The sequence below is a fragment of the Sander vitreus genome, chromosome 4 (assembly GCF_031162955.1).
Source record: "Sander vitreus isolate 19-12246 chromosome 4, sanVit1, whole genome shotgun sequence".
NCBI lineage: Eukaryota > Metazoa > Chordata > Actinopteri > Perciformes > Percidae > Sander > Sander vitreus.
In genome coordinates this window covers 6,882,219-6,909,296 of record NC_135858.1, presented here as the reverse complement: position 1 = coordinate 6,909,296, position 27,078 = coordinate 6,882,219, and the positions used below count along the sequence as shown (strand labels likewise).

At 41.1% G+C, this 27,078-nt stretch overlaps 1 protein-coding gene across 6 annotated transcripts in view; it reads right to left on the bottom strand.

Moving 5' to 3' along the window:
* The window catches only part of magi1b (membrane associated guanylate kinase, WW and PDZ domain containing 1b), a 153,131-nt gene extending 132,501 nt beyond the window's left edge, over window positions 1-20,630 (bottom strand). For 4 of the 6 annotated variants that reach the window (XM_078247921.1, XM_078247922.1, XM_078247924.1 and 1 more), the window contains exon 1: window positions 19,794-20,629. In XM_078247921.1, coding sequence (XP_078104047.1) covers window positions 19,794-20,091 — 298 coding nt within the window. In that variant the 5' untranslated portion in view covers window positions 20,092-20,629. Of the gene's footprint in view, window positions 1-19,793 lie in introns of all 6 variants that reach the window. The other 2 variants (XM_078247927.1, XM_078247928.1) reach the window with 1 other exon arrangement.
* Window positions 20,631-27,078: the final 6,448 nt, after the last annotated feature.

Here is a 27,078-nt window from a genome sequence, read left to right as displayed (position 1 = left end):
TGAAAAAAAACCTAAAGTATAAATTGATTATCAAAATGGTTGTAGATTAATGTTTGATCAATTAATTGACTAATTGTTGCAGCCCTGTTTGGACTTCTATAGTAGTTTAGGGATGGATAAGCTCTTTTATAATTAATTTTTAATACATCTGAATGCTTGATTTGATTTTTAATTATTATGTATTTAACAGATGTTTAGAAAAGACTTTTAAAAAATAACAAAAAATAAAAATAAATGATGTAACCTCCAGGACACCTTAACCATAACGTATTGTACTGTGAACCTGCCAGTGAATGGATTTCAATAATTCTGTATTTCATATCCATCTTTAACAAAAGAACACAAAAAGTGTCCAGTCAATGAGCTCAACTTCAACCAGATGTGGACAACAATGCTGTCGTACCTTGCTGTCTATGTAGACAGACAGCAGGAATGTGGTCTGTCCATACTCAGACAGCTAAACAAAGTTATCTGGCTGCAACATCATGAGACTAAAAGCTTCTCTCATCTCCCCACCACTGTTTATCTACCGCTTTCCAAGTCCAAGTGTGTGTGTGTGTGTGTGTGTGTGTGTGTGTGTGTGTGTGTGTGTGTGTGTGTGTGTGTGTCTCTGTCCATTTGTGTGGGAAGATTTTATTTAGTGATCAGCCAAGCCCCTGGAGATGACCGGCGCCTTGATTTAGGACCCCGTTGCCGTGACAACCAAAAGGTCCCCTGACACCAATCACCTTAGACATCATGTTTACACTCTCCAGATGAACAGAGGGGATAAGAGTGGCGGGGTAGAGAGCGCTCAAGTGTGCTATTTAACCAGGCTAAAGACACATAGAACCAGACTGTAGAGAGATAAACAAATCGCTTTTAAGTGCCATCTACAGTGAATACGCAGCTTGTGACACTTTAAACTGGGTGAGACAATTTAAATATTGAGTCCAGAGAGGTTTCAGTGGCTCCGGGGAATTTGCATTTACCAGTGAGGAAACAAGGGTGTTATAAAAACAGTGACGTATGCGGGTGTGGTCACATTTCCAGGAAGCACAGCAGCCTCTCATCTCTCATCCATATCCCACCTCCCCATCATCATGCGTTCTGCGCTGCCCAGTGCACCTGCTGACAGGTGCAGCAGAGGTGTAGTTTCACCCCAACCTGTCTGACTGGATCAGCAGGTGTCAACACGCACAGCGCGCGCACACACACACACACACACACAAAAAACCCGGAAGAGATTATATAAATCGGATACAGCTCGTTAACGTGTGCAACAACTGATTCATGGAAATTGCTTACAAAATGCATCTCAATTAATGAACAAAGCCAGTTTGTCTGTGTGATCCTGTGGCTTAAACCATTCATTCATTTTTTTCTAATGTTCCTCTTCTGATGTAAACAGCCAAAAACTGGTATGTCCTTGTGCTGTTCCCTGACAGCAAACTAGAAATGTGAAGATAAACAGCCCGGACTAGCTGTGTAGGATTCCAACTATTCCTATCAAAAAGACACTGTGGCCGCATGGAGCTAATAAACAAAGGCTCACTGGCAGCATGGGTGGGGCCTTTACTGCAGGTTACTATTTGTCTTACATCTTTTGGAAGACAGAATGGAAATGTGACAGCTCATATCCTTCTAGAAAAGTTGGCAGGGGGTGTTAAAAACACTGAACTGTATTTGCATGGATATAGGAGTGTCAGTGTTTCACGAATGTAAGAACGGTGTAGATCGGACATTTGGAGCCTTAGTAATGTCAAGACATATTGATTGTACAAGTTACAACATGAAAAAAAGTTCAAGTTGTAACTTATATTAATATTCTTTGTCTCATTGATTTGGGGGTAATCATGCTTGTTTTGGAACAACAGTTCCCATAATATGGGGGCTTTGGGGGATATAAATGTACATTTGCCAATTGGCACCATTAAAAGTATGTTGAATTGGCGTTTAGCAGTTCCTGTTTGGAATGTACCAATGGATGTCACTGGATTACTCCCATACTGACGATTATAAAATCGTGATGATACCCAGGCAAGCTCTATAGATCAGGAGCGTCTTTTTTCAATGATTTCTAGGCGTATTTATAGACCTTTATACGCGATGGACATCTGAGATAATGGTATCCTAGGAAGATGTAGGCCACACTGATTTAAAAAAAAAAAAAAAAAAAGATGTGTATCATGTCTGTGTATTCAGATTTGACTGAGTTATGATGCAGAGGTAACTGTGCCTTTAAATGTTTTGAGGAGATGAGGCAGCTATTGACCAATGAGACGTGGAAATACATGACTTGATTTTATTATCGTCAAACAAAAAAATGAATCGCAGCAGTCGGGTTTCAGATGATGACCCTGTGATTAGCCAGTTATCCCCAGTCACCAGTTGACAGGTTTTATCGACATCCATCAGATGGGCTTGTTTGTATTTGAACACTGCTAATGAAACGCAAACCCTTGCCAAACGTTTACATCAAGACCGGTCAGACCGCTAAACATGTTCTTGAAACTCACAACAGTGTCCCGACCGTGTCTCAAACTCTACCCTACAAAGCAGGAAATGTCCAGAGTACCTCTGCATATCAACCAGAACAAAGTGCATGGTGCATAGAGGTGACACAATGGATTGAGGAAATGCCACACAGGAATTAAAGTGTGAGCAACTGAGAGTCAGAGATAGTGAAAATGGATGTAGCTAAAGGAAAGCTGAACAACAACAAAAAGCCCCTTCAAAAAGGACACAAGAACTCAACAGCAGAGCTCAGTAACGTATGACAATGCTGAAATGTACTCCTCGTATCGCAGTCATTCCCGCTCCAGTTTTCCAGCTGCTTTCTGTGATAACATTGTTTAAAAGTGCGAGGTGCGTTCTGTGGCCCTCAAGAGTCTTGGGACCAACACAACACTTGCGATACACCCCCTCTCACAACAACCGTATCTCCAGCTGCGAGGAGACAACTGCAAACAGGCCTGTCATGTGCACTGCTAAAAATAAAACCAGTCAGTATGACCGAAAGAGAGTATTACTTGTCCACTGTGACTCAGCAAGCAACTAGGCCACAATCCAGTTACAACTGTCCCATTATCAGCCCATTTACATCAAGAAGAATAGAAATCAACCGCCCCTGAAAAGAAACAGTGTGTCTGGAGCACTAGGATCCTAAGAGCCCCACAGGGAAATTAGATTTCTTGTCTAATTTATGAGCTCTGGAGCCAAGCAGAGCTTGAGGTCATGGAGGGACGTCTGTGTTCGACAGCAATCTTCTGCCTATTTGCGCCAATGAGAAATAGGTGATTCTCTGTGTTAAATACAGATTGGTGCAATACATGACTAGTACAGGAACTGTCATCTCCTGACAAGGTGCATCGAGTGGGACCTTTAAAGAGAGAGGGGGGAGGTCTGAGAGATAGAGAGAGATCATATAAAAAGGCGTGCTGATGTTGCACATTGCTTTTACAATGATGCAGTTGGCTAGGCTAGGGAGATTCAATTCCACAAGCAGACAGAAAGATGCATTGTGTTCGACCATCACTGTGGCCCCCATTCGCAGCACACAGTGGTGATTTGATAGGCTTTCCGCAGTCACAGTTATGTAAACTAGCCCAATCTTATCGGTAGCACTGACAAATGATGTCAGGTAGGTTAGTATAGGGCTACAGAAGTCAGTGTAGCCTATATGCTGAGGATATGTATTCAACCCAGTGTGGTGGAATTTCCAGAAAAGACCATGTTGTGGTATGATAAGACAAAGGGAAAGCTTAGACAACATCAGGTCATTCATAGGTCACAGGTCAGGGGACGAGAATATTTGGCCAGTCTCTAACAACCAAACCTGTCCATGTATGATTAGGTTTGTCTCTCTACATATTCAGGGAATCTAGGCAGTTATGCCTAGGCATGATAAGGGAATGTTTTGTCTCAGGACTAACCCTTTTGGAGGTCAGTGGGCCAGCCACACTTTTGCTCACTTCCCAGAGAGAGAGATAGGCTGAACTAGGCTTTAGCATCCGTGTTTAAGCGCGTCAGCATGAGTTTAAATACACCTTCAGGAAGACAGGAACTTCAGAGAGTTGGGACGGCACTGCACGATTACACACGGTCGTTAAACTGTACTGCCTGCTTAATTGTCTCCTCAATTGAGTGTTCATTAAATGCTCCTGCGCAAGTCATCAAGGTCTCCCGAACCTTCTTCACATATGTGAAATGAGTTGTGCTGCTCCTGAGTTTTTCCTTGACACCACTCAACATTTCCGACAAGTTAATAGCAGGCCAGATGAAAAAGTCTATCCTTTCCTTCAACACAGCTAACATGGTGTCCACAAGGTTTCCTACAGAAAAAAAAGGCATGGATTTTTGAAGTGCGTTTAAATGATTGTGCTTGTGAAACTTCCTTAGAGTCTATGGCAGCCAACGTCAACTGGCGGCCCGCCGGGCCACATCCGGCCCGCCAAAGCATTTAGTCTGGCCCGCAGAATAATCATGAATTCAGAAAATGTGAAGAGGAAATAATGCGTTCTGTTATTTAGCATTTCAAGCATTTACAGCAGGTAACATTACACAGGTAGAGCACAAACCCAGCCCCTGTATTTGCATCCCTATTCACATTCACATTCCACACACACAGCTGAGCCGAGATGTGTGTGCGTTAAAACACGCAGTACCTGACTGGGAACGATACAGAGGATTACCAACATCTCGTTACTGTAAGTAGGCTACAATAAAACCTTTGTGAGTAAAAAGTCAATACTTATCAATGCACTCACCTGTATAGACAGGCATAAACATGTAGAAAGCTGAGTCCACTCTTGTCCACTGCGCTGTTTTACGCGAACACAGCTCTACTCTGCAAATAGCGAATTTTTACAAACAAGCTAAAACAAAAGCTATCTGTTTGTAGTCTAACTGTTCATCTGAGTTTGCTGGGAATCTTGAAATTTGGACCAATTCTTATAAATGTAACTGTTGGCTGAACGAGCCATCCTCTCCGCTGGAGCGGTCAACCTATGGATGTATTATAAGACCAAAACAGATGCATGTGGCTACTTAATATGCACGTGAATGACGCGATCGTTATGTTCGCGTTCTTCATTGTTGATGATGATGATGCTGGTTGTATTATTTTGCAACAGCATCATTTCATTGCAAATGGGGCATACATGACAAATGCATAGCCTGCTTATCAGTCCATTCATCATTCACCATTACCTGACAACAGCCATTTCTTTCTGCAAGCATTTTCCACCAATCAGGACGCTGCATACTACAACCATGTTTCCCTAATTACAGACTTTAACCATCACTCCTCAGTGAACTGCCTCCTAGTCTGAGATCTTTTTCTAGTTAAAGAGCTAGTTATCATTATGGAGTTTCCATGTTTTTTAGGAGTTTGCTCACACTAATACATTATTAAATATAGCATTAATTCAGTAAGAAAGTGAAAATTTCAAACAAGAATAGGCGTATTAGGTATAAATTCATTTTATTTTCTTTATTTGTAAGTCCGGCTCCCGGAGTATCTGCTTAGAAACATTCTGGCCCTTGGAAAAATGTAGTTGATGACCCCTGGTCTATGGGCCATTGTTTCCTCCAAAATCCACAAGTATAAATCCAGTAGACAGAAGAGAGTTGAAAGCAAGTTGCGGCAGCTTGAGTATGAGCCATACTGGGGCCCTTTAAAATAACTGCCAGTGACACACAACAGACACCTGAGAGACTCAACTACTAATCTTGGCCAGCTCCAGCTATGTAAACAGAGCATTCCCGAACAGTACAGAGTGCAAGTGTGTGTGTGTGTGTGTGTGTGTGTGTGTGTGTGTGTGTGTGTGTGTGTGTGTGTGTAACGCTGCAGTGATAGTAGTAGTGGCATTACCAAGTGACACATGGAATTCAGACTCAACCCACAAAGTCCTGCTTATTTGATCCAACACACAGCTAAAAATCACATGATACATAAAACCCTTGCAAATAGCATTCAGCATTCAGTCAGTCAGTGTGCTGCTGAGCAGTCGTTAGATAAACTGAAAATACAGGCATGGTGATAACAAGGCCTGGAGGGTGTGTGTCAAGTCATAATACTGCTGTATGGCACTATTTTCATATGGGTATCGTCACGGTGGCCAATACTAGTGGTGGGACATTCAGTCCACAAGCCTACACCAGTGTACATTTGCAATGAACATGCAAGAATTTAACACTGTGGAGTAGGAGATGTGATATCAGACAGATCAGGGTGCTGAAAAACACAAACAACTGCTCCAGTTTGATAGTACAGCCTTTCTGAAGTGTACATTTTTGCCAGGACATTGTTTTACTTTAATTACAACTACAAAGTCCAGAGTGGCTGGCTCTGGAATTTGTTAACAACATTTATGTGAGAAATAGATGTTTCTGCTTAAAATATTAAAACTTGAGAATAAAGCCAAGCTTGTCGGTCTCATAATATTTGTTCACTGCAGCACAGGGAAGCAATTTAGTCAGTATTTCACGGTGTCAAGTCTCTATAAGTTTAGAGATTGAAAGAAACTAGACTGGCAACATCCTGCTTGCAAAAAATAGCAGGAGTGTCAAACTCAATTTCACTAAGGGCCACACTGGAAAAAGAGAATCACATCAAGGGCCAGACATGTATAGTTTATTGACATGCTTTTATTTAATTGAAAAAGTAAAATATATTTGACTCAATTATTGCATCTCCCAATATAGTCTTCTCACTTACAGTTTGGTCCACATAAAGCCCTGAAAAAGTGAGCAAAAAAGTTCCAAAGCCATCCTAGAATTTAGCAAATCAAGCAAAACAATGATTACATTTTCTAAGTAGGCTACCACACAGCTGACTCACAACAAGCTCTTTCACAGCCAGAATGTGCAAACTCTCTGGTTCTGTGGGAAGTTCTGAGTCTCAAAGTCGGCATATTTGCCAAATTCTGCTTTGAGCGTCGCGTAATTGCAAGTTGAAAAAACAGTTTCCCATGTTTTTGGTTTGGCGCACAACTAGGTGGGCCAAAATTGATTGTGAACCTAAATTGATATGCGGGCCGGATCAGAATTTGCGAGGGGCCGGATTTGGCCCGCAGGCCTTGAGTTTGACACATGTGCTTTAGAGGGATGCGTCAACAAACCAGCAAACCCCTACAGGAATACTGTAGTGAAACCACAACAGATTAGAATTGAGTCAGTGAGTACGACACAGTCCTGACAAGACAAGACAATACAGAGAAAGTCCCCCCCCATTAAGGCTCTCTGCTGTCAGCATATGGTAAAATGGTTAGGTCTGGTGTTGCCTACGTTTCAACTGGATGGGTTTTGGAATTATAAAAGTAAATGGACTTCTTTCTTGTAAGTTCAGCTTTCATTAGAATACTCAACTGAATCTATTTTACAGCAACTGCTGTTGGAGGGAGTTCAAATCTAAAGTGGATTTAACTTGATATCAAATTCACTGAGGGGGGGCACTAAGGAGAGAGTCGTGGGGAAGATGTAAAATATCTTCTTCTTAAAAAGGAGGAGGATTATCATAATCATGTGAAAATGTGTAGTTAATGTGTGAAAATGTACATGTAGAGTAAACTGCTGTAATACTGGCTTAAACTTCCAAGATCTATCATCACATTTACTATCTTAGATTATTATTATTATTTATTTATTTTGAAAGCAGGGCAATGGCTATACTACTGACTGACTGACTGCTTTGCAAATTCATAGTAAAAAAAAAAAATAATACAAAAAAAAGAACGACAGACAGCCTTGATGCTAGTTGGGATGTACACTATCTAAATTAAGTTTTTGTCTTGTGTTCAATTAGTGTGGACGTTTGTGTTCAGGCTGTGTTGTGAACACAAGAACAGAGTGGGTCAGCTGCTGACATTGAGATACAGAGGGCACGGTGGCGTTGTCACATAACCAGACGTCACTTCAAGAGACTGGACATTAACATCTGTGACTGATGCCAACAGTGAAGAGAGAAGGTGGGCACCAGTGACCTTAAATTAAGACTCAATCCATTCCCTGTCTTTGCTAATTAGTCTCTGCTTGTCTCATTAAGATTCTATCAGTAAGCTATCACGTTATCCTCACTGTACTGGTTTAATGAAGCTTGTACAGTAAGTGATGAGTGTATGGGCTGCGTCTGTCTGTGAAAAATGAAGCCAAAGTTTCTCTATTGTAGTTTTCGTACAGTACGTGTGCTGACCTTTACATGCTCATATGCATACTGTCCTTTATGCTCCACTATCAGACGCACAGTGGGACAGCGTAACTTTGTGCTGCCATTGTGCTTGGTACTACCGATCAAAGCAGGAAACCCGCCACAGAGCTGAACTGTGCTGTCTCATTTTGACTTTCAAGAGCATTATATTCTGCTGTGTGCCCAATTCCAGATACTATGACTGAAGGACAAGAAGAATTCCTTTGGGTTTAATCGAATTTGGCCCACATTATCTGTCTCAAACAGTCCAAACATCTATTTATCTTCACCTAAATTGAGGCCTGTTTTAACTTTTGGGCGACAAAATGCCAGGATCTGAACTAACTCGGCTAGCAACAATAGTCAAAAGCCAAAACATGTCTCGATAATATTGAATTGAAATCATGTCAGAAAACCTACTGTATAACTTCACTGTGCTAAATATGCAGCATGACCATTAAGTAATACACAGAACCGTTCTCCTACTTCTGCATCTAGCTCACTTATTTTGTTCTTTTCTGGCACTAATGAGCATACACCACTCACCGGCAATTTCCACTGGATGCGTAACGGCTCCGGAACGTCAACGAGGTCATTAGGTTTCCATTAAAGTCAATGTGTGCATTTCCACTGACTGCGGAACGTCTGCGTCCCTACGCCGTCCCAGCTCCGGCGGTCCGCAGCCCTCCGGAGCCGATACGCAGAGCTTCTATTTTTGCCGGACGCCCGGAGAGCTCCGCAGCAACTCAGCACACGGCAGATAGTGCGGGACAGGAAGTCGAGCACAGAAACCAAATAAAAATCCGGTTAATTTTCAAAGTAAAATACACCGTGCTCACGGCGGATCATATTTCCCTGCACTACACCTTGAAAACACAGCACAGAGTTGTTTCCCCTCTATAGTAATCAAAGCCTTCAGTGTACATGATGACATCAAAATTTGTATTTTCTATGTACTGACCGTACAATACGCCACTATAAAGCTGTATAAAAAGGTCCAGTCATGCCAAAGAAAAATTAACGTCCAACAGCCAGTATCTTAAAAACATACTGTGATACATATTTTTGGTCATACCGCCCAGCACTACATGACTACTGGAGGCCACAGACTTTAAAGTGAATTATAGTACAGGGATCTGTGGTAATGGAGTCAGGGGACACACAAGCACAGCTGATGCTCAGTCTTTGCACAGAGCCACGCAGTCCGACACAGGGATATCAGATAGTTGTGATAGCTGTAAGAAACAGTGTCACTTGGCCCTTAGCTGCTAAGCACTGGGAGGCCACCTGCGAAGCTGATGACACAACCATATCTCCCCTGTCATCATAAGAGATTATCAAAGCCATTTGATGTCCTGAAGGCTTCCAGCTAACCGCAGCACACACATGCTTTCTCAATCAAGGATGCTTCAGCGCTGGTCACCATCACACAGGCTGATATTTCCAGATGGAAGAACTGCAGGCGCCTTTTTAACAGTGTACTTGCCATCTAGCTACAAACTGTACAATCACAAGAAGATCCCCATAGACAAACACTTTTCTTAAATTAATTGCAATTCACTGTCATTTTCTCAGGGATATTAAAGAAATAGTTTGACATTTTGGAAAATATGCTTATTCACTTTCGTCCAAAAAGTATGAGAGTGAAAATTCACCATTTTACAAGGGCAACTGCTCTGGGGCCAATAGTCTGTGTAAAATGGCAAACTGTTGTTTTTATGCTTAGTTTTCATACAGAGCAAGATATACTGTGTTGGTGAGCTTTACAAGTGCAGGTACGGTAGACAGATTGTGTTACCTTTGGAGGCTAGTTGTTTTCCCCGTTTCCAGCAAATTTATCTTACAGAAAGCAAAAAGGAGTTGTCCCCAAAATGTGCAAGAGCAATAGCACTTGCCGTACTGGCTGCATATGCATCAATTGCCAAAATACTTCTGTGAAGAACACCACCACTGTTGGTTCATAAAGAGATACTTCAACACAGTTCACGTCATTTCCTCACCACAAACCTTAGCACATATTGCCAAAAAGTCTTCCTGACTTTAAATCTTTTTTCAGCTAATTTTTGTACCCATAATTCAGCACACTCTCCCTTCACTGTGACTACCACGAACCACATAAAGCTGTCATCCATAACTACTGTGAAGTGACCTGCTGGAACGCTTCTTTACATTAGGACTTAAGCAGGAAAAGGACAAGGTGGGAGCCCAGTCAGAATGGGCTGCCCCTTAATAACAGCATTCACAATTCCCATACTCAGACGACAATGAGTGTGGAGAGAATAAATAAAGACTTGAGAGGGGAGAGATAAAGCGAACAGACAAGATGAATAGAGCGAGGAAAGATGAGGAGGAGGAGGAGGAGGAGAAGGAGGAGGAGGAATAAGGCAATGTGGTTCAACGAGGCATTGTTGTGAGTCGCATAATTGCCACTGCAGGAAGACCCCAGGATTTTGGGCATGTGTGTGTGCATGTGTGCTCACTGCCGTGGACAAACAGACAGACTCGTGTCTAAATCCTCTTAATCAGGGCTAGACTGTTCTCTAAACCTGTAGATATTCCCTTGTTTAGTGTGAGTGTGCACATGAATGTGCATGAGTAAGCTTCCTTTAAGACTTTAAATTAATGGGATTTGTGTAAACAGACCCCAAGGCCTCAGAACGTAATTAAAGGTAAAGAAAACAAGGAAACAGACAGGGGAAGAAAGGCTTTTATATATCAAGGAGCCCGAGAGATAAAGTAAAGATTTTCTGGGTGCAACCATGACTAGAAAGATAACAAGCTGATGATTAGCTTTAACGACAACAGATGAACTCAATGTAAGCTTCCAAGTGTCTTTTTACCATCTTGTGTCTCAAAAAGTTAAATATGCTGCAACATGATATTACAGAAACATGTGGAGGAGTTAAAAATGCACAAGTACTTCATGTTTCGCTGTGCTAAAGTAAAGTCCCCGCTGAATTAAAAAATGTAAAGAATACATAAAACTTTCATTTTTTTCAGAGACTAGCAGCGTTTTTCTTGGGCACATCCACTTGCTACTGGGTCTAGTCTCAGCCATATTAATGATGCCCACAGCCACTACCAATCCCATCACTTTGCATCCTAGTCTGCCTGCTGCAGGCATAACCACATCTCATCTGATATTAACAGCAGCAGAGTTGACAGAAAGACTTGGCCATGTCTGCCTGTCTGGCACGCAAACGGGCACACATGCATGCACACACACCATTACTATCTGCAGGCATATGATCCCATCCCTGACTTAACACAGGACACAGAACAGGAGTGACTAAGCTCAAACATTGTTAAAGACTGTGTGCACGGTAAAGGCTGACAGAGAGACTGTGAAGCGTCCGCTGCTTCTAAAGTCTAGTCAGCTCAGCTACTGACTTCACATTTGTTGCATTTACTGTTCAAAGGGTGGCTCTGGTTCTTACTGGTTGGTTGAACAGCAGGCTTGAGACACCCACGTCACAAATTCAAAGAATGCACACAAACACACACACACACACACACTAGAGTATGTGAATGAGTGGTAGGGCCAACACTGTAAACCAGTACCTAGTAGTGCTATAGGAGGGGGAAATGGGGGGCATGAACGGCTTGTCAGTTTATAATTCGGGGCGTGGTGTTCCAGGGTAAATCATGGATTTTTAACAGATTTTTGGGGGTTTCTGGAAAAAGAAAATACTGGATTTTCTCTGGAAAAAGGGAAAATAACACTTGTTTTAATGGACACTAGAAATAGGGCCGGGTTGATGGTGTAATAAAGAGCCCATACACATTACTTACTAACTCAAAAAGGTGGATTTAGTGTTAAAATACTTTTTATGCAACTGGCAACATGCAAATATCAGAATATTAATTCAAAAAGCTTTGATTAAGACTTTCACCTGCCCTGAGATTGGAGGCTTATTAAGTTTAATTTAAAACAGTGATCGTACCTCCCAGATGGGGGATTATGCTAACCAAGCAGTCGGACTGACAGTGTGGGACTAAGTGAATGCCTTTTGAGTAGATTTGTCAACTCATCCTACACTTTGGCTAGGTTAACAGTCACCTTACTGAACCAAAGCAGCCTGATATTAAGCTTTTTTGTCATTTGTTCTGACACTCATAAGGAGCTCAGCATTTCATGGTTAGGGTTACACAGCTGCAGAGGCTTTGGTTTCCAGTGTAGACCCTAGTAAAGGTCATTCAGAAAAACAGCAATTCATAATGCCATGTTGTCAACTAATGTTTAACGATCTAACAAACGGTTTCTCTTTGGTCCTGATGTTCCTTGGTATTCAGAACTCTTTTCAAGTAAATGTTGTCAACCGTGTCTAAATCTTGATGCATTCCTCAGAAACACACTCCTCAACTGTGTGCATATGTATACAATTTGAGGACACTGGACAATAGCAGTCTTCAAAAGGAAAGGGAACTGCGCCCCCCCCGGCCTACTAAAACTCACTCATCGTAAATATTAGTTGGCCTTTCTCTTCCTCTGACAGTGTGTAACTGCAAGTGCCAAGTGTGACCAATTCCCATTCACACTCAATACAACAACCTACACTTGAGCTAATTAGGAAAAGAAAGACTATTCTTCAGCAAACAAGAAAAAAAGACTGCACACATGCATATGTTCCGCTCTAGTGGGATTACAAAAAGCGCTGCATTAGTGATACAGCATTTCATGGTCTATTTAGTCGGTAACTGAGTGTCCCTCCACTGTATTTAAATGCAGAGCTTAAGCTGAGCACCAACACACAAACACAAATTCAGCTTAAAGTAGGCAAGATGCTTATACTGTACAGATGTGACTTCTATCCCTCCCTCTTTCTCACTCTCATACCCACACACACACACCCTGAAATTGAAGCCAGAGATATTTCCTAAAGCCTGCTATGAGGGAGGAAGTGAAGTCGTTCCACCGCTGTCAGAGAATACAAAGGTGGAAGAACAGTTGGGGCGAGGAGGGGTGTCCAACTTCCTGCTGAGAGAAAGGAAATAAACACTTCCATATGCAATGCCAGCCAGAAACACTACATGCACACAGAGCTTGGAGTTAATGCAGTAACACGGTGTTGTAAATTTGAGCAGCTCTGGTTAGCAACTTGCACCGCCATTATGAAAGGGAGAGTATTTTCTGCTTACAGAGATTTATAGTTGCGAGGTCTCGTTCATCACACCAGCTCCATAATATAATGCTGCTTGGGAAGAAATACACTCTTCTGAAGTGCTTCAATTCCTGATTGGTCTGGGAGAGCAACGGTTGGTTTTACGTGAAGAGGATTCAAATTGTGTGTGTGTGTGTGTGTGTGTGTGTGTGTGTGTGTGTGTGTGTGTGTGTGTGTTCAAATGCAGCAAATCCCATTGACCACAGTAACTCACATAAAGCATACCGCCTGCCTGGGGAAACCCATGAACTCTGGGCCATTGTGCCACTTTTCATGCCCAGAAAGCATATACACATTCACACACGTAGATTGGTTTTAAAGTACTTGTGAAGACCTTTGTTGGCTACAATCCCTAGCCCCTTGATGTTATCAACACACACCTACCCCTAAACCTAATTACAATTCTCTCCTTAAACTCAATGGCCGTCATCTTTCTGCCCCCATGAAAAATACAGTGCAATAGCGCATACGCATACACACTATTGTAATAGAAACTTCGCTAATTATCCACACACACCCAACATGGGCACCAACACCAGAGAGAGCATGACACTTATCCGCTCTCAATCAGAAACCTCGCTGTTGTGATTGTATGTAGAACGCGTTTGTGCACCACTGTGTGTCTGATCCAGTGTTACACAGTGATTGTTTTGCATATGTGGAGCACTAGGTTATCTTCATAAGGACATTATCCATAAAGAAGTTCCAGTGTTTATCAGATGGACATGTCTTATCATTATGTGTATTTCTGTTATAGTCCAAAATTACATAATCCAGTTATTTTCCCACAGTTCTGCCTGATCAAAACATTAAGAAGTGGACTTATCATGGCTTGGACTGAGCAGCAGTGCACAGGGTGTGTGTTCTGCAGGGAATACATGTATGTGTGTGTATCCTGAACTGTTTCACTGATACCCAAAGCAAACAATACAATCTCTGCAGCAGCACTGGTTAGAGCCTTTTATCAGCTCAGATGAGAGAGAGAGAGAGAGAGAGAGAGAGAGAGTGTGTGAGTGTGTGAGTGAGTGAGTGAGTGAGTGTGTGCGCGCGCACAGGTCTGAATAGAGTGCTGAAGGTCTCAACCTAACAATTCTCAACAAGTCTATTTATGCGGTTGGCAATCAACACTTAATACCCTTAAGAACTGAGTATTGTGCTACTTATACCCTTAAGAACTGAGTATTATGCTTGTTAAGTGATATTGTGAAGATCTGCTGCGTGCCACTGGTCCATGAGTTTGTGTATGTATTGTATTGCAGTAGTATTTTTTTGTCCCTGTTCTATTTTTCTTCATGTGGACATAAATAAATGATTAAAGTGTGTGTGTGTGTGTGTGTGTGTGTGTGGTGTTCGTTCACAGGTCTGAATAGAGTGCTGAAGGTCTCAACCTAACAGTTCTCAACAAGTCTCTTTATACGGTTGGCAATCAACAGCAGCAAATGCTTTGTGGATATTAGTGAGCCAAGATACTGCAGCTGTACCTCTCCACACATCCCACTTGATTCAAAAAAGTGAGAAAATGGCACAAGCTCTGGGCAAAATTAGGTCACTTAGATTTTACAGATGGCCCTTGTTGCTGAGCATATTTTCCCAATTAAGGCTGATTAGGGAGAGAAATTCCCAGACAGCATAAATTATTAAAAACTTGAAATGGAATCATGTGACGTTGTATGGCGGTGACACCCAATATCCCCAGATGGGTCCTGGAAAAAGGGGAAGCTGGGAGCCCCGAGACTTCTGATTGGTTCAACGTGAGAAGAGAGTTTCCTCCTATTGTCTAAGTCATTACAACGTGCAGAAAGGATGGGGGTGCATAATCAACACTGGCTCATGATACAAGACCGGAATTTTTAAAATTCTGAATTCACACTGGTGATTCCATCAACAGTATTTCCACGAGTGCTAAATAAAACAACCAGATTGTTTTCTATTTACATGCTCCACAATAAGAAAGACTCAAGAGACGCTTCTAAATCTCGCACTCAACAACAGGCACACTTTTGAAAAAGATGTCCACCACTTGGCACTATGTTTTGTTTACGGTCTGCCACCGTTTTCTCCTGCAGAAAGAAAGAGTTTTATCAGAACACACTACCCCTGCAGTTACTGTATGGGAGAAGGCACGTTACCGACAGCACCCGCCACAGTTTGGAATCCCCAGGAAACTAGTAAACAATACTTAACTCAAGTGTCTGAGCGAACAAAACTGCAGATATCCTGAAAATTCATAGTAGCCAACAATGAGTGTTAGAACGTTTGATCTGTTTAATCAATTCTAAAACATGAAGACCAGCACTTTCAAACTGGATTAATATTCCGTTTACAAGTTTTGAAAAACGGAGACATTTCCCTTCGTTTGTGCCCGTTGTTTACACGCTAACGGAGAATTTGCCTCTGAAAACGATTCTTTCTGAAAACTCCGGCCAGATATGAATCACGATTTGTTTTAGCTTAGAATTGATATCACGATTCTCTGCCACGATTTTCCTCACGAAGTGTATTGTTTATTGCACACATGAACCTTGACAAAACAAATTGGCAGTACCAAAACATAGAGTGTTTTTGGCACCTATAGCACATTGCGCATCACCACGAGCCTGTAAACACAGAGGCTTCAATGAATAAAGAAAATAAGCCACATACTGGCCATTTAAGTACAGTAGGCTACCAAAAATAGTGACATAACACATTGAACTAAATATGGCCCTGATACAGGCTCTATCTGAACTCCTTGAACATGTCTTTACTTAATTAAAACATGTTAATATCAATGTAAAATGCTTTCAATAAATTAATTGGAGGAAAAACAATAAAAAATTAAATCGCGAACAGGGGTGAATCGAGATCGCGATTTTATAACGATTTATCGTGTAGGCCTAGAGCCATTGTTGATGTTATTAGTAGCACCTGTGCTTTTCCCACTATGACAAGTCAAAGTGTCTGCTGTGAAAATGGCCTACCGAGTTTGGTGACATCACACTCTTCGATCTAATGCTGCGTTCATGCCACCTGGGAATAACAGGGACCGTCCCCGTGATGACGTTGTTTTTCCGACTGCCAGCGTTCACATGGTCGGGATGCGTGTTCTTCTTCTTCTGTTATATTGGCGTTTGGCATAACAACTTGTTGCATGACTGCCACCAATGGTTGGCCATAGCCTAGAGCAGTGGTTCCCAACCTTTTTGCTTGGCGCCCCCCCCCTACTTATGTGCAAGAAAAGCTGAGCCCCCCCCTCCGAAACCGAAGTTGAGGTAACTCTCGAGATAGAGCCTTACTTTCTTTTTTGATACGGAGGAGTTATCAGCACTTTTACGTTTCTCCGCCATGTTTCGTTCATAAAATAGTGATGCCGTGGCGGCAGGAAAAATGAGGACGATAGCAGCTAGCAGCTGACCTGATGACAGCAAGGGCCCCAGGTTAAGAGGTCCCGGAGGTTTGGCCTACTAAGTAGCCTGCCTACAATTTTAAGCGAGAACCAAAATATATAGTTTTTATACAGACTGTGTATTATCATAATTTGTTTAACATTATTAATAAAGTCCCCAGACCCCAGGTTGGGAACCACTGGCCTAGAGCATCGGGTGTGTGAAAACATGGAGGCCACAATAACAAAAGATTTGCTGCTGTTTTCTTATGCGAGCATACAAACAGCACATCGATTGTTTGTGTTATCTGCAGGACAACGGACGGGAAAGGACACAGATAAGGTGTTGTTTTTTTTTTAATACATGGGCCTATTTATGAATAATTTGAAACATGTTATGTCTGTGTATGTTTCTTGGCAGAGGCGTTTGTCCACAATAAACAGTGTATTGTCATTGAAATATGTTCAGTGAACCAAAGTCGCCTACATCAAACGTCAGTTGTCAACAACGCGTCACCAACTGGGAAACTCGGTTAGCAAAATCTAGCCCCAGTTTCCCACCTTTGATTCCCACAGGAAGTGACGTGAATGATGATGTTTTCACTCGGAAAAATGTTTTTCCGATGTCTATGAACACAGCATGTGTAAAGGTTTAATTAGCCAATAAGTGAATGCGCCTGTGTGTGGGAACTTCTTAAACATTAGGTTGTTCTATTTGTGCTCATACATAATTAGGACTGTTGCTAAGTTTTACAATTCAAAGTATTTAGAACTGTGGGACATAAAAAGGTGCTACATGGAGAATCTTTAGAAACGAAATTTAAGAACCTAAAAGCCTGGAGCCTTTTTATTCCAAATAAAGACTACGTCGGGTGAAATGGTAAACAAACCCACAACCGGAAAGCAAGAACCAATCAGAGCTGGGCCACGTATTCCATTAGACCCGATGCTCCCCATCCCAAACAGGATATTTACATGTTCAGTTGAAGGTTTTCTCCTTCACCTTACATCAATGTAGAGATGGCCTGATACCATTTTTTGCTTCCCGATACCGATTCTGATACCTGAACTTGCGTATCGGCCGATACCGAGTACCGATCCGATACCAGTGTGTCATATATTTTATTATGTTTTAACAACTGTATACTACTATCCCTGTATGGATGTGATATGATTTCTATCTTTGTCGTCGGTCTAGCTCAGGTTAAACTCTTTGTGAAACGTGAATGCCCCAGAACTTTTTATTATTCTGCAGTTTGACAGTCAGTTATAACGGAAAAAGAACATACATGAACTACTTTAACGTAGATTTTCTTTAGGGCTTTATAACGTGGTATCGGATCGGTGCATAAACTCCAGTACTTCCCAATACCAGCGTTTTAGGCAGTATCGGAGAATCGGAGAACATCACTACATCAATGTTGTGTGTTTTCCTTTTTCTACTTTTATTTACTGGAAAAATAGCTCATTCTTTATGTTTTTTGCCAAAGTGATGGCAAATACAATGTGACACAAAATGTAATATGCAGTTGCCCAACTTTCTAGTGAAGTAATACTGTCGTGAAATTAAAGCGGTAGTAGGTTTGATGCTGAATTCCACATGTAGCGCCTTTAAAAGCATGGTGCCACTTCTGAGTAGACCCAGCCAATCTCGCTTCCAGCGTTCACAGGTTCTAAATATGTGAAATTGTCCTTGAAGAGTTGCTGCTCTTTTGTCTGTCTCTACAGGAAGTTGGTGTGGCCCAGGCTGGCTCTGAGCATCCCTTCAGCAGTCTGCTTTGCCACGCTGGGAGCCTGTCAGAGTGGCTCAGTATCAAACTGCCCTGCCTTGCTGAGTCAAGCTGACCATGAACTAGCCAGACCAGCCACACTGGCCTGATGTTTGCATTTCTGCTAGGTGACTGATGTTCCCATTCCTGTTAGGTGCTAGAGAAGTATTGTCAGTCTAGCCTGTTTGAGGAATCAACAGATACAGCCTAAAAAGACCCAGGCCAACTCAGATGTTGCTTATTATCTGCTTGTTTAGTACCTATGTATAAATTAATGATCACTACTTTATTTCATATGATGTGTATGGCTTAGTAAAAATTGAGGGTAAATTGACCCTCGGCTCACATATGCTGTTGTAGCCTATAAAATATGCAAGTAGTACCTGGTATTCATACAGTGATCCTACATGGAGTCAATGTTTAGCCTAATAGACCTTTTTCACGGCAGACATGTTGACATGTCATAGTAGGAAAAGCACAGGTGTATTCAAAACCATTAATGATGGCTGCATTCCACTTAGGAGAGGCCCTGGTATTGTGCATGCTGACTCACTGAAATAGCTTACTGGGACACTTGATGGAACTGAGCCATCGTTAAGGTTATCAATTTCAGCTGTGCTTTTCCTACTATGACAAGTCAAAAGGTCTGCTGTGAAAAAGGCCCATAAGGATAGCTTGATTCTATATAAAGTAATGGGATGAGTGCCCACTGTAAAGGACATGATTATTCAGGTGTTGAATGTATTGTTCACAGTAAAAGGGTGTCGAATAAGCTAAAATGACGTGAATTTACATCATTGGTTTCTTAACATGTGAGCCATTTCAAAAGGTTGGTAAAGAGACAGAACAAAAGGGAAGATGAACAAATAATATTTGAGAACCTGTGACGTTTCCACCCCCCTGGGCCCGACAGGTGGTATTTTTGTTTTTTCTAGTAGGCTATACACGCCAAACGCCATTCAAAAATCTGTCAATTTAACGTGGCCTTGCTCATCGACAGGTGTACAATGTCACGACTTATTTAAGTTTTCACCCACTCTTCAGTTGGATAAACCAATATTTCGCCTGGAAGAACATATTACCAACTTCAAGATTACCCACAAGACTTCTCGTTGGAAGCAAAGCCAACTTAAACGTTTCTATTTTTATGAACTTTTAAGCTTAATTGTACATTCCACGGTGCCGAATTTAGGAGGGCTTCCTTCTGTTTCAATAAAAAGCTTGTCACAAAAAAATGTAACCCCTATAAGCTTTCCGAAAACTGAGCAACATTAAAAGGTTAGAAGTTTGAACGGAGTTTTGCACGTGCCGCTGCCTCTCCCAATCCTTACCTTGCCTGACAGTTTTCAACCTGACGGGACCTTTGCAGTTCTTTATCACTGTACGCACGTCGTACAAGGGTAATCCTGAAATAGAGAGATTCTCCACCTCCAGCAGCAGTTCTCCTTCATTTATTTTTCCAATTTTGTAAACCACGACCTCCTCGTTAACTTGCCCGATGTAGGCGAACTCCCCGTTCTCCGCTCCGCCGCGCAGTGGCACATTCAAGTCGCCACGGGCATCTTTAGAGACGGAGCATTCGTTTACTCTGAAGGTCCAGTGGTTTTTCTTTAGCACGGGTTTGGACATTTTGAACAGTTATGAGCCGACACCAAAACTGGCGGGCTCTGCCACTTGGATAAGAAAAAGTCACAGCAGGAATGCCTCTCAGAAAGTAGACTTGTATCCGAGTGAAGTGCAGCAAACTTTCTTCCTCTTCCACAGAAACATGAGTGCCTCTGACAGTGTTGTCCCACCGCTCTCCCGGGATGAGAAATCAAGCCATTCCTGTCGGCTCTAAAGTCACCTATGTAGATATTGTTTTCATCATTCCCTTAACAGCCCTGAAGTTTAATCCACCTTTGTCGATGACATCTTACATCTGCCACGGTCCCACTCACGTCTCGTGTCCACTTAATAAATCCTCTGTTGTTTGTATAAACTCACTTTAAATGGTGTTTCTTTCGTTTCTTTCGCGACTGCACTCTTTCCTCTTCGTATTCGACCTTTACCCTTACCGACTCTATCAGTGTTTGACAGCGTTCTCGGCTCGTTTAACCAGGTACGACGCTCTCGTGTACTTAGCTGAATCACATTTCCAGTTCTGGGCTCTGCTGTGGCGCTGGGAATGTGTTGCTGTTCGTGCTGCATTCAAGTGATGTCGGATAGTTCCAGATAGGTTCACACGAACGACCCAACAACAATGTGGGTAGGCTACAGCCTATAGACTACTTATGTTAAAATATGGAAATATTGTTAGTATAATATAAGTAAAATGGAGGTGAAAATTTTCCGTAATTTCGAAATGTAAATGTATACATGTTTTTACTACATTTTAAATACATTGAATGTATTTAATATTTGAATTTTTAAAATTCAAATCTAATTTTAAATGTATAAATTCAATCTGAAACTCTAATAGCCCAATTGTAAACTGTGTCACATTGTATAGCTAGGCTACTATACTGTATACTTATTAACCATGTTTTGAAGCAGATACATTTACACTGTAAAATGCTAAATTAATTAGCCTACAGCTTTTAGGCTACTTTAAAATAACAATATACATATCGTTTTATTAAATGCTACAGCAGCTCGGACAACAATAAGTCACTAAAAAAAATCCATTGAAGTATATATATTTTATTTGATATATTTTATTTGAAGTGAAAGCTTTACTGAGGCCTGTCAATATAACGTCTTATATAATGTCTTGTCGTCAAGTTGCCCACATGACAAAGCAAGCAAAATACTGTGTCTATGTTTTGAGTAACTGCTTAAATAGTGCAAGTGTTACATTAATATACAGTGCTTAATTTACAGTAGCCTATATCAGCATGGAATTGGGTTGGGTCATGTTTTAGTTTGAGTATCAGAAGTCTGAGTCTACAAAGAGCACATGAAGGCAGCAATATTACAATGAGCGCATGCGTGCTGCTCAGGGCAGAAAGGGCTATCTTGGCTGTACACTCTTTACATAAAAGTCATTTTGTGTTTACTTCAATCAATTTAAACTATTACATTAAAATATAAAATGTATTGTTATGTCTTTGTCAGACCTTTCCATTGCAAATAGTTGTGTTTCTGTTGAGATTTTTGTCAAGGACTTGTCATTATTTGACCTGATACTTAAAGTAAATGTGTTATTCAGACTTGAATGACCATGAGGTGATGGTTCTGACTTAAATGGTAGTATGTCACTAGTCAGCCAAGGTTTATACCTGCAATCCAGCATGAAAGGATTCCTGCATTTCAGGTTAGACTGGTTGGTTTTCATGTGTGGGTGAAACCTCTCTTTGGTGTGTGCTTGTGTGTGTTTGGCCCTGACATAGTGTTGACAGACATATCCTTTACATCATCCATATTTTGTAAATCAATCAAGCTGCAGAAGGATTTGGACTTGGTTTCTTTTATATCATCATATTAATTTTATATCTACATGGCAAAAGACTTGCTGGCAACATTATCAGTCTCATTAAAAAGTATTATCATCGTTCCAATAACCAATACCACCCATTCTAGCTTTCTTTACTCTTCAAGTGATTGGGGAAAGAGATGATAGGTGAGTCAGAAATAGAACGAGAGAAAGAAAAGAGAATAAGCCACAATTGTAAAGCATGTTTATAATTCCAAGAAACAATGAATGCAAGACGATAAAGACAATGATATAGATGGACAATCAGCCGGATAGACAGTGAGCTAAGACGGCAACGATGAATACACTGCTTGATGGGATCAGATGGGCCAGGCCTCTCACCTAGGGAACAGCGGATGAGCTTTTCCCAACCTAAAAATAAAAGTGAAAGTACACTTGGTCTCTTGGGAGGTAAAACCATTGGCCTGGATGGGACGGGAAATATTAAGTGCACTTTTAAGATGAAAACGTACAACAATCTTCATCCTTTATCAGCTGCTCATACATGAAATGCATGAACAATAATCATTAATACAGAAAAGTACTTAAAACATAACACAAGACGCAAGCATCATGAATTATGAACATCTTCATTCATATACAGAGCACCATTAAACTAAACAGCACTAACACTGCATTTCTAACTGTCCTATAAAAACAACATTAACCAGAGGCAAACTATTAAATAGTACAAGAAACAAAAGAGCTCCTCTCTGTGATGGAGTTTTCCTTCAGTGGTTTGAACTTTCTGATAAAAGGCAAAACAATTTAGGGGAGGGGAAGGCCATTATTTTTGTACACATATTCATTATCCCAAGAGGTGGAATCCTGCTGACTTTGGTGATCCACTGACATTTCTTCTAGCACTACCAGCGAGTCACAGTTCTCATATATTCAGTGAAATATCTCAGCATCTACTTGGTGAGCACACATTTTTGTATAGACATTGGTGGTTTCCAGATGATGTATCCTACTGACTTTAGTTATCCTCCAATGTTTCCTTTAGTGCAGGCATGAGGTTGACATTTGTGGTTTTGAAAAATGTCTCAACTATTGGATGGATTGCCATGGAATTTGGTACAGACATTAATGTCCCCCACAGGATAGATTAAATGAATTTAAGTGAACTCCTGACTCTTCCTCTAGTGCCATCATCAGGTCAGAATTTCTATTTGTCCAATACATTGTTTTATGACCAAAATACCTGCAAAACTGACATTCCCATCAGCTTCAGCTGTACTTTGGGGTTAGTGCTAATTTGCAAATGTTAGCATGCTAACACACTAAACTAAGATGGTGAACATGGTAAACATTATATCTGCTAAACATGTTAGCACGGTCGTTGTGAGCATGCTGACGTTAGCATGTAGCTCAAAGCACCATAGTGCCTAAGTGCAGCCTCAGAGAGAGCGCATTACTGTAGCCTCTTCAGATCTTTAAAATTTCTGAAAACAGGATAAATTCTTATCCTGTTCTGGATTCACTGAATCAGAATATTAGAAGGCCTGCCTTGCGGTGGCCGGGTTGGATCAGTGGTAGAGCAGATGCACATATATACTGAAAGGTTTATGCGATGCGGAGATCCGGGGTTCGAATCTGATGTGGGACAATTTCCTGCATGTCTTCCCCCTCTCTCTCATCTAGCTGTCCTGTCAAAAATTAAAGGCAAAAAAGAAGAAGTCCTTCCTTGATTTAACTCACTAGGCATAGGGTAATTAGTTGACAACCATCCGTTGTCTCTGGTTTAATGCACAAGCTTAATATAAGCTCTATTCGTGAGGGTTAACACCAGCATTATTCCAGTCTGAGTTCTACTGTAGTGGTTTGAGGGCTGATGAGAAGTAAAGGGAGGAAAAACCTTTAGACTTAGAGAATGGGTTTGATGTGTGTGTGTGTGTGTGTGTGTGTGTGTGTGTGTGTGTGTGTGTGTGTGTGTTTGCCAGCTTCCTGTCACACAGTGTCACCTAAATCAGATCGACAGAGGCAGACACACTGCCACAGGCCCACAATTTCCTATTCCCTTTTTCAACCCATCCATGTGTCAATGTTTTCTTGCTAGCGTTTGCTGCTTCTGTATGTCACTGTCATGTTCTTTCTGTCCTCTTGCACAAATTAATAAGGGTAAATATCTTTGCATGTGCACACAAACAGTAAACACGCACACAGACTCAGCGGCATGTTGTGTTTCATCCACATGAATCAAACCACCTTGCATGCAGAACATACTCTGGTCCGGTCTAGTACACAGCCTGCTCCACAGCTATTATTGCATTTAGTGCATGTTGACATTACAATCAAAATGCTTGTCTTTTTACAACCATGCATTATAGTTAATATAACATGTCCAGTGTCACACATGCAATACTATACATCACCACAGGATCTAGATATTAAATTCAGCCCCACAGCGTATCCAATACATTTCAGTGTTGCTCATGAGGAGTAGTATAGAAAGTTCAGGACCTTGTCACGGAGAGCTCTCATTAAAGCAGTGTATTCACATTATCACTTTCTGCAATTGTGCTATTATGACAGCATATGTAATGAGGAAGACCTGGATAACAATGGTTTGTTTATCATAAAAAAAATATTAGCCACCATTTCCACTCACTGCCTAATGTGACTGGTGGCACCGCTGACAAATAATGACAGAATAAACTTAATGGCCAACAGTAATGATGTAGCCTTCAAATCTGACAGCTGTGCTCAGTTGACTTTGGTGCTACATTCTGGCAGTCCTCCACCATTAGTAGCTTTCATATAGTCTCGCATTTCCACAGAGTGGCTAGATTTCATGACGTGCACAGTGGCTGACACATCTATCACTTCTGATTGTTGCAAGTTGTGCAATGTGATGTTAGGGTCTGTCCCAATACTCACAGCTGCAGTATTTGCAAGTTGTTAAGAGCTTACTTTTGTGAATCTATTTTTCAATATAAGTCAACAGTGTCCAAGTGCCTGTAATGATTGCATTACATGACACGCTCGGTTAATGAGGTCATCTTATCACTCAGACAAATGGCTATGGCTCAGATGATTTTATATTTAATGTTTTTACATAAATTAGGATAAAACTAAAATATAAAATAAGCTCACATTAAAGTGAAATGAAGGAGTATGAATCAGTAAACTGAATATATAAAGTATTTACATGGAGTTTTCAAGCAAAATTATTATTGTACATAATAAAAGAGACATATGCAGTTACATAATATTTTTTGACAGACTGGTTCCTGTGTGATAAAACGTATGGAATGTTTTGCCAAGTCAATAATGAGCTCATACGATAGGATTCAGCCTATCATACACGTCATAGGTTCATATAAGGTAATGATGTTGACTTTGTCGGACTATTTGGGATATTTTTCATATGAATGAACTTTGGGGATCCTACCAAAATTGCATAGAGTTTCATTGTGAATAATGTGAAGAATTAGTATTACTTATTATTTAGCCAGCAGTGTGGCTCTAGGGATGGTAATCTCAGTCTGTTGGTCCACTACTTTAGTCCACACTGAAATAGAGAATTCACAGAGACACCAGCATGGCTGTAGACTCTTAATCGTATTATTGCTATACAGTACATTCATGCCGAATCCAACATGAATTTCTGATCTTAAGAAATTATTTGAGTTTGTCGAGTGTTAGTCGACAAACCACCTTACAGGTGCATTACCACCTGTATCACTTCTAAATTATTTCAGAATTGGAAGTGGAAAGTAAGGAGAAAGAAAGAAAGAAAGAGAGGATACAATGCTTTAAATGAATGGCTGTCATAGATGTAGAAACAGAGAAGACTGTATAATGTGATGTGGCCTGACACCTGACCTTTTAACACATCCATCCTTGAAGGAAACTCTCTCAAAGTCCTCCCTCAAAGCTTCCTTCTGTTTAGAAGCTTCCACTGATTTCCCTCTGACATTTCATATCTCAATCTATAATGTGTTTTGCCATTTCTGCAGACTTTTTGTACATCACATGACATGCAATGAACTTTGTATAAATATTGAACCAACCAACCCTATTTCTTTTTAATTCTTAGAAACTGTAATGGGTTCAATTTTTTAGGGCACGTCTATCCTAGCTCATGCTTTGATGGATGAGATCAAACTGTTGCAGGCCGTCGTTGCACCATCTTCTGACATCAAGAGACACAAAATGTGTGTTGATGGGTGAAAACCTAACAGTGTTATGTACAGTAAATATATGTGTGTAATCCTATATGCAACCTGCAGGCCACACATGACCTCATATTATCTGTTGCATGAGATCGTATCGGTGCACCATTTTGCTGAAAAGGCAGCATGTGCATCATACATAAGTCATTAAAACCACATGAACGTTTTATATCTGAGGCCTATCGGTGCATTACAGCATAACTCCCAGAGACACCAACGCATTGTATAACAAACAAATTTTGCTCGAGTCATGGTCGTGTATGTATCGTGTATCTGTGCTCATCACTTAGCACAGGCTCTGTAAATGAGGAGGGTCATTTCTTTCTGCTTTAGATGCCACTTTATTCTACTTTACCTCTGTGCCCTGGTAATGCCTCATTCATTTTAATATCCAAAAAGCGTAAGAGAGAGAGAGAGAGAGAGAGAGAGAGAGAGAGAGAGAGAGAGAGAGAGAGAGAGAGCTGGGGAGCAAAATCCTTCTTTTAACTAAAGCAGTGCTGCAAAGCTCAGTGTTGCCCTGGAAGATTAAGGATGAATGGCTCGGCACAAAAAGGCCATCAGATTACGTGACTGGGCTGCGGAGAGCTGTCACATCACAGCCAATGACAAGAGGGGTTTCATAACAGCGACTAATAAGATACTTGGTATCATTAGGACTCTGTTTTATTGTAAGCTTTACTGTTCTAAAATATCATCTAAATAGAGTTGTGTTCATTTTTTAAATCTGCGTCAGGAGTGAACAGTAGAAGCTGGGACTCTAACTAAGGGCCAGGACAGGAATGGGACATTGATTGAATTATGCACATTATTCAGCATATTTAACTGCCTAAATTAATGTCAGCACATTCTTAAAGCTGGCTGTGATCCCAAGCAATAAAACATCGGCTGGACCTGGATGCTGTGAATGTTTGGCTCCCCCATAACTTTGATGTAGCACAGAGCAGCATGCCCCATACTGCTCTCTCAGAAAACACTTTATATCTT